The sequence below is a fragment of the Pectinophora gossypiella genome, chromosome 12 (assembly GCF_024362695.1).
Source record: "Pectinophora gossypiella chromosome 12, ilPecGoss1.1, whole genome shotgun sequence".
Lineage (NCBI taxonomy): Eukaryota > Metazoa > Arthropoda > Insecta > Lepidoptera > Gelechiidae > Pectinophora > Pectinophora gossypiella.
Window position 1 is genome coordinate 767,980 of NC_065415.1, and position 12,197 is coordinate 780,176.

General features: G+C 39.0%; 1 protein-coding gene across 1 annotated transcript in view; it reads right to left on the reverse strand.

Annotated features, from left to right (window-relative positions):
• LOC126371582 (protein Aster-B-like) overlaps positions 1-12,197 on the reverse strand; it is a 56,748-nt gene that overhangs the window by 30,145 nt on the left and 14,406 nt on the right. Inside the window, exons 5-7 of the mRNA XM_050016904.1 lie at positions 11,223-11,373; positions 9,953-10,110; positions 9,001-9,153 (exon numbers count right to left, since the gene is read on the reverse strand). Of these exons, the coding sequence (XP_049872861.1) occupies positions 9,001-9,153; positions 9,953-10,110; positions 11,223-11,373 (462 nt within the window). The remainder of the gene's footprint in view (positions 1-9,000; positions 9,154-9,952; positions 10,111-11,222; positions 11,374-12,197) is intronic.

Genomic DNA, 12,197 nt, shown 5'->3' on the forward strand with positions numbered 1-12,197 from the left:
TTTTGAATTTAGAATTTTCGCTTATTACTGTAATGGCCAAACTGCCAGCTATACATTTATGTATTTTTTTTCATCGTATGAATTCTTTTTTGTGTTAAATTCGGACAGAAACAATGAAAACGGAAGTGTTTCGATTTTTTTGATGAGAAGTGTATATATCATAAATCAATATATCATTTCCCAAGCGTTATTCCGTTTTCACAGGGTTCGCTTATGAAGATTTGACAGGTTTTTTACAGAAGCGAATGCCTGTCTGACCTTCTAACCCGCGAACCGAAAACCAGCCCAATACACGTTAAGTTAGGTTAACCCCATGTCTTATACATACACCATATCGTGGCTGACTTTGCTAATTGACGTATCTGTAATTTTTGCTCAAGTGATTTGTGTCTTATTGAAAACATATGTTACGTTAATTCTAAAACCATTTCGAAATTTCGTCTTAAATAGACTTATTTCTCTGGTCTTAGCTCTTAAATCAGTCGGATGGTGTTGACTTTAGCAAAAATCATGTGTATATTTGACCTACATTTGATCTCTAAAGGTCTGTTTACCCAAATTGTCATTGCCAAATGCCGTTTATAATAAATAAAATTTAATATAATCTGTGTTCATCACTAAGGTAAAGTGTTCTAAGAGTGTGTTGTTAAAAAACTTAATGAAATACCCCGATAATAATGACCATAACCTAACCTAACCCTCATCGTATTTATTAGAAGCATAAACTTGTTTTTTGTTAAATTTGCCCCGAGAAGGAGCAGGCAAAGGAACATAGCCAAAAAGCCTGGTCAAATGAAATTTTTCTTCATGTGAAGCATAACTATTCAATCTCAAATTAAGAAATGAAAAAATAACGAAATCGTATTTATTTCTATCATTGAGCCTGAGTACACTTAGGAACCGGCCACAGTTTGGCCACATTACCCTAACAAAACGTCAATATTAAAATTTTAATGCAGACTAAGTAAAGGCAAAGGCATAAACGCCATTGAACCTACTTTCGGAGACGTTTTTTTTTAAAAATGAAAAAAATTAAATACTGCATGGAAAGCAAAACTATTCAAATTATTTTTATTTTAATAGCCGAATCAAATATAAAAAATACCTAACATACCGAATTTCAAAAGGTGCAATGGAGAAACTGCCAAAAATTGCAGATACGTCAGTTTGCGACATCAGCGACGGTATAATATTTTTTTACGATATCTGTATACGCTACGATAGTCTATTTACGGTAGAGGCGATTTAGTTTCCACTTACGTGATTATACACACAATATAATTATGTGATAGAAGAGAAGATGATGCGATAAACAAAACTATCACGAGTAAACCGCAACAAAGCCAGAGACGAAAATAAAATGTTAACCTTCACCAATAAGAGGTCACTAATGATCCCACGTTGAAAATACATGACATTGACAACGTGTAGACACGAGCAATCAAATCACTATGAAAAATATAACACAGTGGGTACATACGAGTGAGGATTATTATTCTTGTTTGACCTGAATCTCCACCTTCACAAACACACTTTACAATTTAATTATAAAGCATACTTGTATAATTGACTACTTGAAAATTTTCGATTAAGTATTTTAAAAATTACAATTGATTATTCGTATATCTCTTACAATATTTTATTTTCTCGAAAAACCTTTATATAATAAAAAAAAACACAATTTTCTTCTTTTATTTTAAATTTCGCGCGAAAACGATTGGTCATGTGACATTTTGGCCAGTGACTTCACATTCAACAAGCAAAGAAACAGTGTGAAACCTGCGACCTGACAGATGGTTTTTGTTTATTTTATGAATTATGACGTGACAAGAAGCCCAATCATGGCCGCCCGTGTAATACACAGATAATAAATCGCATTCTTATTTTGTAAAAATAACATACATAAACTATTGCATAATTATCGTTAAATGATAAACTATCATATCCGACATATTTCATAATATATTTTATTGTTACAACTGTCAAGTTGCCAATTAAATTGTATAATCGTTAATTAAAATTTGTGTCGTAGTACGGGGCCCGCCATTGACCTGCTTAAAATTGTATTTTTTATTTGGTAAATATTGCATTTTATTATTATTCAAACGTTATATTTATTATCTGACAAAATGAAAAAAAAAAAACATGAGAGAAGGAAAAAGAAAGAAGAGAGTAGAAGTTGAAATGGAATTCCATAGTCTCTGCTTACCCCGGTGGGAAATAGGCGTGAGTTTGTGTACGTATGTACGTTTTCTTTCTAATGTCCACTCACCAAATTGCAACACAACAAAAACGTAAAATAAAATCTTAACCTTCAAAAATTATCTATTGTTCCCACATTAAAAATGAATGACATTGATATTTCAACGAGTCCACTAAATTAAATCACTATACAAAACTGAGTACTTTAACTAGGAACCTAGTATAAATGTAGCAGTGTTGACAATCCGCGTATTATGAAAACGTCAAATATTGTGTTACGCATATCTGACAAAAGGAACGGAAATAGATAATGCATTAGTGTAGTGCACTCAATTACTCACAAAATTATATTTTGTGTATCAAAATTCTGTTACGCTACGTTAATTATAAGACGGGGAAATATCCCATACTGTTTGTCATCCCAGACATAATGTAGAAGACAACTGGAGGATTAAAAAGTCCACATTGAAGCAATTCATCTCATCCCAGTAACATTATCCCGTTTTACACAGGGTCAGCTTACCTAACCTGAAGATTTCTCTCTCTCTCTCTCTATTTAAGAGCTGCGCTCTTGTCGGTGGAGTAATCGCCATCCCTCTCTTCTTCCCGCCAAATCCTTCACCTCCCGATACGACACGACCTGCACCTTCTCTTTTATTTGTTTCATAAATGTTCTCCTAGGTCAACCCTTTCCTCTCTTCCCTTCAATTTTTCCTTCTATAATGTTTGTTATAAATGAATCGTGTCAGGTGTATCAGGTGGCCAATCATATTTCCTCTCCGGTTCTCTATAGTCTTCAATATGGTTCTCTTTTCTTCAACTCTTTCCAGCACTTTTTCATTTGACACCATTTTAGTCCAGCTTATACCCTCCAACCGAGCAGCGTGGTGGAGTATGCTCCATACCCCCTCCGGTTGATTGAGGGGAGGCCTGTGCCTAGCAGTGGGACGTATATAGGCTGTTTCTGTTATGTTATCGGATATGGTAGTTTAACATTTAACCACAGTTATCCAATAGCTTTTTTACTAAGATCATTTTTAAATATTTTATTTTTACAAATGTGATTTTTTTACCTGTGTATTACAAGACCCGAAACAGTGACGTCACATTTCACAAAATAAACAAAACCTATCTGTCAGATTTCAAGTTTGAGGGCTTTTTGGCGAGAAACGGGAACGGGACAGTTGCTTTCTTCATTGAATAATCTAAATAATTAATACGAAGTGGTGTTTTGTGGTTAATGATCGCATTAAGTTAGTCGGAAGACATTCGCGAGTGTTATTATATCGGAGTATTCAATAAACAAAGTGTATCTGCCTATTTTCGCTTCGTGTCAGGAAGTCGCTTCATAACTCGAAAGTTAAAAAAAAAGCGGACTTTTGAGTTAATTTGTTTGGGGTTCGGAGTAGGAGTCTACTCCGAGGGTGGGGGCTTAGGTTTCATCATCATCACCTTTCATCATTTCATCAATCATTAAGAAAAAAAATACGTAAGACATGGCTGTATGGGCATAGTTCCCTTTGCCTTACCCTTCGGGGAAAACCAAAACAAAAAACAAAAATCAAGTTTCACACTGTTTGACAGTTTATTTGCTTATTGAAATGTGACGTCTCTCGGTATAATGTCACGAGACCAACCGTTTTCGCGCGAAATTTGAAATTAATAAAGATAAATGTTTTTTTTCTATTATATGTATAAAGCTTTTGCTTTTCGAGAAAATAAAACATTTTAAGTGGTATAAAATAAGCGTTTGTATTTTTTAAAATAGTTATCTGGAAATTGTGAAGTTGCCAATTTTGTATTATTTTGTTGACATTATAATATGCTCGACTCCAGTGACTAAAGTCCTCAAGTCGAGGAGGAGTCGAGTTAACATAGTAGAAAGCGGATAAAAAAATAATAATAAAAAAAATAATGTTTTCAGAAAAATAGGTTATTTCGTTTTCCGATAAGACTGTGATATCAATATATGATACCAGTATTAACTCGAAAAGACATTCGGAATCCTTAGTACAGGGACAGGTAGTTAAAAATTTTGTGTATTGTAAAAATCTACATCCTATCTAGGTACAATTACTAATAATAGGTACATCTGTTACTTTGGTAACGTTACATCACTTTAACGAGATACTAATTACTTACATATTTACGATGCTAGTTTTAATTACTGCTAACCACAATACTGCTCCTACTATTGCAGCATTGAGTTTCCACGAGTCAAATGTTTGTTTTTTTTTTTCATTGTAAACTTTCACAGATTATTGTAAAAATGTTCAATGTTTGTGAAATTATTTGTAACAAACAACTAACACGTGGCCACTCCATACACAATCTGTACCGCCTTACCCCGTCCGAGCGAGCGAGACAGAGAGTGTGTGCGCACTTCCTAACTAGGATACGGCTTAAATAGACTAACATATATAAACTCACGCCTGTTTCCCACCGGGGTAAGCAGACAGTATGGAATTCCACTTGCTTCGATCCTGACACACTTCTCTTGCTTCCTCGACATTCCTCAATCGGTACACGCACGCCGGTTCAAAGTAGATCGTACTAAACCTTTTCTAAGGACATCTCCAATTTGGTCAATGTACGTCCTTCAAGGTCGTCCTCTGCCAGCCCTACCACTAACTTTCGCTTTATATACTGCTTTCGTAATCCAAACCAACTTAACATTCCCTTCTCAATCTTAGTCACTATATCGTCTTTTACACCACATCTCTCTCTTATCACACTGTTTCTCACTCTATCACTCAACACCGCAGATGCTACAAAGACCTCATTTCAGACAACATTCACTACCGTACTTCAGCAAATATACTAAAGTGGAGTGAGTGGTGGTTAAATAGACCAAGACCTATCTGGTTGACTATCCATTTGACTTTCAAACAAAAACTCGAGGGAAAACCAGCCCAATTACAGGCAGTGGTGCCCATTCGGGAAACTATCAACTAAATTTGACAGGACTAAAGCTAGCTCTATCACTTTCTTGCACTTATTGTTAGTGAAGGACGACACTAGTTTAAGAGCTGTCGAACCAAAATTAGGTTAAGTGTGGTTTATGACACCAATGAATACTTAAGTAAATATTAATAAAATATTTGTATGTCGTTGTTATCCATCTTTGTAAACTGAAAAGTATTTTTAACGAATCGACACGCGATTAAATCTTAAAAAAGTGAAAAGAAACAATTACCTTGTTAATTTAAATTGTTTTTCCCGATGTTTCGGCCGCGTTGCAGCGACCGTGGTCACGGGATGACTGTCGCGCGCGGCGAGTGGTTGTATTTATAACTACCCTCACTACACCAATATTTTTTCACGACACACAACACTACCCGCGCCAGTAATACCGCCACCACCGTCGCTTGCAATAACTTAGCCACAACAGGCAGACTAAAGTGCTAAAAACACATCCATGTCGGCGGCGCGTACTGTGGCGCGCACACACTCGCCACTCCTCCGTGCCGTGCACATGCTTAATGCACTCCTTGCATCAGCACCAGAGTGTGATCTGTTTGTGAGTGAGTGGACGTATGTGTGTCGCGAGTGTATGAGGTTCTGCGAGAAGATGAATGATGTGTGAAAATTAAATATGTTTTTATATTGTTTACACCTAATTTTCATAATGTTTAATTATATTATTGTTTATATTTAAAGTTTCACGGCGCATTGGCGCCTCTGCACTGTAAAGTCGTGAAATGTAAATAAATAAATAAATAAATTGTTAATTGTAAATACAACCCGGACACTTCATACGAAACACCTCGTATGATACTACAAACACTACGCTATCGTTCTCGCGCATGTGTGTGTGTGACGTCTGACGCCCATACGATTGAAGACTAAAGTAAGACCGAAGGGGTTGAGGTAAACCTAGCTCAACCTCTGGTGGGGAGCGGAGAGTTGCCGTTCTATACGTAGTATTATTCCTTATTCTATGCTAAAGAATATATAGTCTAAAGAAACAATATCACTCCTGGATAGTTCTTTGAACACTTGAAGTCAATATTATTGCCGTTAACGCGAATATATATTCTATAATCTTTTGTCTTTTTGCAAATATCCGTTTAGAACTTACGTCATCAACTTACGAAGTTCTAACTGGATATTTGCAAGACCAAAGATTATAAGATATTTTTGCGTTAGAGGTAACGCTATTGATTCTGGTTGTCTGAGAATTACCCTCCTACCTTAGTGGGTCTCCTTGAGTGTGAGGTGTGGTGGCGGTGTGGAGGTAAATCTCCGACTGTTTTATATTCCGGCCTTGATCAGTCTAATGTTTCCGATCTGGCGTATACCGCAGAGCTACTAAACTATTACGGCCAGTGCAAATTATAATACGGTATTTGACTGGGTCAAAGCTCAAAGGTAAATTATAAAATGCTAATCTGGAAAACAGCCAGTGTAACATGATCAAGAAATGAATGAAATTCACTGAATTTCATTCATTCATTATGAATTTGGTTGAATGAATGTTTCATGATGTCGATCTCATTTTACTAAATAAATAAAAAAAAAATCAATAGTTTTAATCGACAAATAATGCTATCGGTGTATCATGTTTTCAACAAACCATGCGAGCGAAGCTACCGGCAAACCATGTATTCGACGAATAAAACTCATCATCATCAGCCCATTAACGTCCCCACTGCTTTTCCTATGGATGGATTGGGAGATCGGGCCTTAAACCATCACGCGGGCCCAGTGCGGATTGGTGGTTATTAACGACTGCTAATGCAGCCGGGACCAACGGCTTAACGTGCCTTCCGAAGCACGGAGGAGCTCGAGATGAAAACTTTTTTGTTTTTATGGTCACCCATCCTATGAGCGGCCTTTGCGAAAGTTGCTTAACTTCAACAATCGCAGACCGAGCGCGTTTACCGCTGCGCCAACGAGCTCCTCACGACGAATAAAACTATCGGGAAACAATTAATTCGATGAATGGTTTTTCGAAGTACAGTTCTGGCTTCGCCTTCTGAAGCACAAGTGTTTCATATTTATATATGAGTTATATTGTCTTTTTCCCCAAAAAGACATAAAACACGACAAAAAACCTCCAATACCGAAACAAACGTTTTCTTCCTTGCTTTTTAATTTAGCGAATAATCTTTTTTATAGACATAATGGCCCCGATTTCTGCAGACACCTGTCATTTTCTTATTCGTTGAAAAAGAAAGTGACCGGTAATCGACAGGCATAAGATTTATGGAACACACGTCAATTTTAAGCAGGAATCTAAAACAACCGTCTAAAAATTTTACATCGACCTCGACAGAAGTAAGTAGACAACACGTCAAACGGATTGCATACCAGCGAGATGCCTATTTTATTCGCACGGGTTATTCATGCATTTTAAAATTAACTTGTTGACAACCATCCGTCCCTTTCCTTTTCGGCGGATAAGAAAATGATGGGTATAACTTAAAATAAAATTAGGAGGTGTCTGCAGGAATCGGGGCCATAAATGCAAAAGTCGCGCTGTCTGCCCTTTTAACGCTTAAACCGCTGAACCAATTTAGATGAAATTTAGTATGGAGATAGTTTGTGACCTTGGGAAGAACGTAGGATAGTACAGAAATATTTAAGTCGATATTCCTTCTCCATTTGAAAGCGTAACTCCACGGTATCGAGCGGAGATTTGAATTCGTTTAAATTTCTAATACTATCGACACATGTTAGTGGCCGCTTTAAACTGCGTATTTTAAACATTTATCTACACATTCCAGCATGGGGCTAAACCAATGATTTTCGAATTACTGTTTTTTTTTACAATAGTATAGGCTCGCGTTTGACCACAATTTCATCTGATAGTAAGCCAAGATGTGGTCTACGGTGGATCACGCTTACCTAGCAAATGCCTATTCACTCTAGCCTTGAAGACTCCCAGATTAACGAGTTGGAAAAAGGGTCGACGGCAGGTAGTTCCAATCCTTCGCTGTTCGCATCAAAAAAAGGCGAAACGTTTAGAGCGGATTGGTGGTATATCCCCAATATAATAACGAAATGCCCGCCGCCGCCTAGTTGTCCGTAGATGGAACGGAGTTGGTGTTTGTATCTTAAATGACGTCGTCAGCGGTGAAGGAAAACCTTGTGAGGAAACCCGAATTCCCGAGAAATGCGTTTCGGAGTGACCTGACCTGTATTGGGCTAGTTTTCCCTTCGTGGGTTGGTAGGTCAAACAGGCAGTCGCTTCTGTAAAAAACCGGACCTGTCAAATCTTCAGGTTAGGTAAGTCGGGATCCGAGTTGTGATGACGAGATAAAGCTAGTGCTCAGCAAGTAACCCGAAAACCAGACCAATTACAGTATGTGGGACACATTTCCCGAGTGTGTGGGACACTTTTCTTGTGTATGTGGGGCACATTTCTCAGGCATGTGGGACAGATTTCTCGAGTATGTGGGATACTTTTCTCGAGTATGTGGGACACATTTCTCGAGTATGTAGGGCACATTTCTCAGGTATGTGGGGCACATTTCTCAGGTAGGTGGGACATATTTCTCGAGTATGTAGGGCACATTTCTTAGGTATGTGGGGCACATTTCTCAGGTAGGTGGGACATATTTCTCGAGTATGTAGGGCACATTTCTTAGGTATGTGGGGCACATTTCTCAGGTAGGTGGGACATATTTCTCGAGTATGTAGGGCACATTTCTTAGGTATGTGGGGCACATTTCTCAGGTAGGTGGGACATATTCCTCGAGTATGTGGGCACATTTCTCAAATATGTGAAACACAATCTAGGGTCTGATGCCAACTAAAACAAAAAATAAATTGTTTGAACAGTACACGACATACCCATTGCCATATCTCCTGGCTGGTCATCGGCTGGTCCATGAGCGCGTTCTGCCAGATCCTGAACAGCATCAGGTACGCCTTGTCGCGGCCGGAGAATGATGTCAGGAAGTTCTTCTCGCCGTCCGTGCATACTAGGATCGCGTTTGGGATTACCTGTGAACATAATAATGTATTATATTATAAGAGATGCTCCGATGGTTCGGACGTGTTGAGAGAACGTCACTAAGACAGTAATTAAACATAAACTTAGTAAAAAAAGTTATTACAAGATTAGTGATTATCTAGAAGATATGAATGCATGGGATTAGCTGCCTGCGACTGATATTAGGCAGCCAAATTACTAAATTGTATAACATATTTTATGTTTATTTTTAGAAGAACTTCTTTTCTTGCCGTTTCTTTGTGACAAGCTGCAGTAGTTGCAGGCAGATGAGACGTTCGTTATGTAAAAAAATACGATTCAAAGTGTAACAAGAAACAAGAAACATTTATTGAGAAGCTGTGTAGGTACATACATGCAGGTGTCAAACATTATAAAATTGTGTAACTATGTTAGCTACTGAATAAAGATATTTTTGAATTTGAATGAATGAATGAAAGTAGACTTGAATGAAAAGATTTATGACACGGTTGGGAATGGTAGAGTTTTGAATTGGGGACCGCCCCCCCCCCCCCCCCCCCCCCCGAATCGGGGACGTATAGAACGGCAACTCTCCGCTCCCCACCAGCGTCTGAGCTAGGTTTACCTCACCCCCCCTCGAACACAGTTTAGTCTTCAATCGTATGCCGTCAGACGTCACACACAGATGCGCGTGTACGATAACGTCAATGTGTGATGTCCGTGTAAAACGAGGTTGTTTGTATGAAGTGTCCAGGGTGTGGTTATGCTTCAATGTGGCTTGTTTAATCCGCCAGTGCTCACGAAGGAGAAGGATAGAAGAAGAGTACTCACGAGTGCGGTTTTCTCCTTGGTGATGGCGGTGACGTCCTTCCACCGCAGCGTCATGCTGGTCTCCCAGCCGAAGATGCTGGCGTAGAAGCAGAGGTAGTTCTGCGATGCGTACAGCCGCCCGTGCGCCAGAATGTCCTTCTGGAGCGCGCATGAGTAATCTGCCGTAGGTGGATGTAGATTAATATTATATAAGTTCTTCTTGATGCCGGGCAGCAGCGGTATCAGCACTGGTTGGAGACCGAGGAAATGGATTCTGGTAGGGCTCTAGCTAGAACATCACCGATTGAGAAATTGGTCGGTGTACTGCGGAACGGAAGGCGATTGGGGCAACCACCGTTCTACACGCCCTATCTATGGAGTAATGAAAATGGAGGCGATTACTCCACCGACAAGAGCGCAGCTCTTAAATAAAGAGAGAAGTTCTTCTTAGGAGGAAACTCACAAATATAAGTCTTAATTTTAGTAATTGTCTTAGTTGTTAATATTTTATATTATTATACAATGTAGTAGTACTTAATAAATAAAGGAAAAAAATGCATTTTTTTTACTGCTTCCGAACCACTGACTCTCATAACATAGGTTTACCTAGCATGCGAGGGGACAAGCTATACTTAGAACAAGTAAGTAAGTAAGTAAAATATTTATTTTTCATAAAAAAATACAGAAAACAACAAAAAAAAAAACATAAAGTATTTGTGGTTTTAGAATTGTTATTTGGTAATATAACAATGCTTTATAAGTAAGCAAAAAAAAAACATCGGCCGAACTATTCGCACCACGCCTATGGTAGATCTTTAGAGCGCATAGTTTTGCTGAAACCGTCTGAAAGTGTATTTTTAAGTGGTATTTAAAAAAAAACACACACACGGCCTCCGTGGTCTAGTGGTTAGAGCGTTAGGCTCACGATCTGGAGGTCCGGGTTCGATTCCCGATGGGGACATTGTCTAAATCACTTTGTGAGACTGTCCTTTGTTTGGTAAGGACTTTTCAGGCTTGAATCACCTGATTGTCCGAAAAAGTAAGTTGATTCCGTGCTTCGGAGGGCACGTTAAGCCGTTGGTCCCGGCTATTAGCCATAAAAACACTTCCACCAACCCGCAGTGGAGCAGCGTGGTGGAGTACGATCCATACCCTCTCCGGTTGATTAAGGGGAGGCATGTGCCCAACAGTGGGACGTATTTAGGCTGTTTATGTTTATGTATTTTTTTTTAAGTTTTTTAATGGTATTCAGTTCTAGGCCGGACGCAGTATTTAGTTCGCAAGTACTCACCGACGATGAGCCGCTCGTCATCTGGTAGATCCTTGAACAGCCGCTTGAAGTCATCGGACTTGCTCTTGTATGTGGGGTACAGTGAGGTGTACCAGCTCTTCTTCTTGGTGCGGCCGGCGGAGTCGGCGCGCGCAGGGTTCGGGGAGGTTAGCTGCAGGCAGAAGGTGCATCATTTATCTCATCATCTCCAAATTCAAATTCAAAAATTTTATTATTAACGTGGTTATGACGCCCGCTCCGGTTCGTACCTTGTGCAACGGTTGTCCATCGCTGTCCAGCGTGGAAACGCGGATAGTTTGATTTGTTGGCACCTTTGCGCCGGGAGTGACACGAGGTGGATTATTTGAACATGACGCATGTGCATCATCATCAGCCCATTAACGTCGCCACTGCTGGGGCACGGGCCTTCCCTATGGATAGGTAGGGAGATCGGGCCTTAAACCATCACGCGGGCCCAGTGCGGATTGATGGTTATTAACGACTGCTAATGCAGCCGGGACCAACGGCTTAACGTGCCTTCCGAAGCACGGAGGAGCTCGAGATGAAACGCATGTGCACATGGACGTTAATTCGTTATTAAAAATCATTTAATTATAATTTTGTATCTATGTGTAATTAGTATTATTTATTATTAAATTATATGGGAATTCAAAAATATCTTCATTCAGTAGGTACCATAGCTACACTTTGAATCGTCAATTTTTACATAACGAACGTCTCATCCGCCTAAAACTACTGCAGCTTCTGACAACCTGAATAGCCGGGGAAAAGAAGCTGCAAGAAAAACCTCGGCACAGGACCCTAGACGTTCTTTAAAAAAAATAAACATAAAATATTTTTATACAATTGAGTAATTTAGCTGCCTAATATCAGTTTTCAGACAGTTAATCCCATGCATTCATGTCTTCTAAATAATCACTAACTTTAAAGTTTCTGTTTAACTACTGCCTTAAAACAGTTGAAAGGCAAATTCTG